The 1288-nt window shown below is 21.4% G+C and overlaps 1 protein-coding gene across 1 annotated transcript; it reads right to left on the bottom strand.

Moving 5' to 3' along the window:
* Positions 1-811: 811 nt before the first annotated feature.
* LOAG_15477 (hypothetical protein) lies at positions 812-1022 on the bottom strand (the record flags this gene model as incomplete). The annotated part of the gene is made up of 1 exon (XM_020448948.1): positions 812-1022. A coding segment is annotated over one exon (210 nt), but the record flags the coding sequence as incomplete, so codon positions are not given.
* Positions 1023-1288: the final 266 nt, after the last annotated feature.

Below are 1288 nucleotides of genomic sequence, written 5' to 3'. Positions count from 1 at the left end.
AATAATAATAATAATAATAATAATAATAATAATAATAATAATAATAATAATAATAAATAATAATAATAATAATAATAAATAACAAATAATAAATAATAGATAACAAATAATAAGTAATAAATAATAAATAATAAGTAATAAATAATAAATAATAAATAATAAATAATAAATAATAAATAACAGATAATAAATAATAAATAACAAAGAATAAATAATAAATAACAAACAATAAATAATAAATAAAATAATAATAATGGCAATAATAATAAGCTAATAGTGATGATAAAAATAATAACACTAATAATAATAGCAGTAATAATAACAATACTAATAATAAACCATTGTATTAGACTCTTTTAAGTTTGCTCATTTCAAAATAAGCGATCAAAATATAATTTTTTTACAAACATAGTTTTGTTCCCTGCATTTTTTTATTTGGTTATCATTTTTAAAATTAAAATACTACTTTACATTAATATGAGATTGTTATCGGCTATTTTTTGATCAATTTATATCATTTATTATTCACAATTTATCTTTTTTAGTTATAAAAATTATCAGATTACTTAATATTATTAATTTCTGATTTATATGTTTCTCAGTCGTTCTTTTTTCAATCATTTTGAATTTACAAATTTTGGATGATTGTAATTAATTATTACAAGAGAATGAGGAAATATTAGCAATTTAGAACTAAATAGCCTAATAGTGATAAGAATATTAATTCGATTTTTAATTTGATTAAGTCTGATAAGATATACTATAAAAGGATATATGTTAAATAGATTGAACATGTGAAATAATTCCCAACCTATATCAGTTAATTCTTGTTGTATCTTTTCCAACTGTTGGCCTTGCTTATCATTCTGATGCATTTTGCTTGGCTCAAGTAGGGATACTTCAGGCTCATTACAAATAATTATTTCCTCACCAAATTCAATATTGCGAAGAACAATTCCATTCCGAATATTGGCTTCCTCTATATTTGCTGCCTTACACAACGATTGCCATTTTGGTGGCATCTAAGATTGTTTAATATATTAGTATCAGTGATATAACACATAGCCAAAGCCATCTTTAGACTAAAGAACACATTGAAGCTAAGAATGAAAGGTCATTTAAAGGTTAAAGCTTTAAATTTAATTTAAGATTATTTAAAAGTTAATAAGAATTGTAACAAGTAACTAACATTAAATCGATCACCACTATTGAAACCATTTGGTGCTGAACAAAATACTACATGAAAATGTCGTCCAACATATGAGATTTGTAGTAATAAAACATTGTC

The sequence above is a fragment of the Loa loa genome (genome assembly GCF_000183805.2).
Source record: "Loa loa unplaced genomic scaffold supercont3.2036, whole genome shotgun sequence".
NCBI classification, from domain to species: domain Eukaryota; kingdom Metazoa; phylum Nematoda; class Chromadorea; order Rhabditida; family Onchocercidae; genus Loa; species Loa loa.
This window is presented reverse-complemented; position numbering and strand designations above follow the sequence as displayed.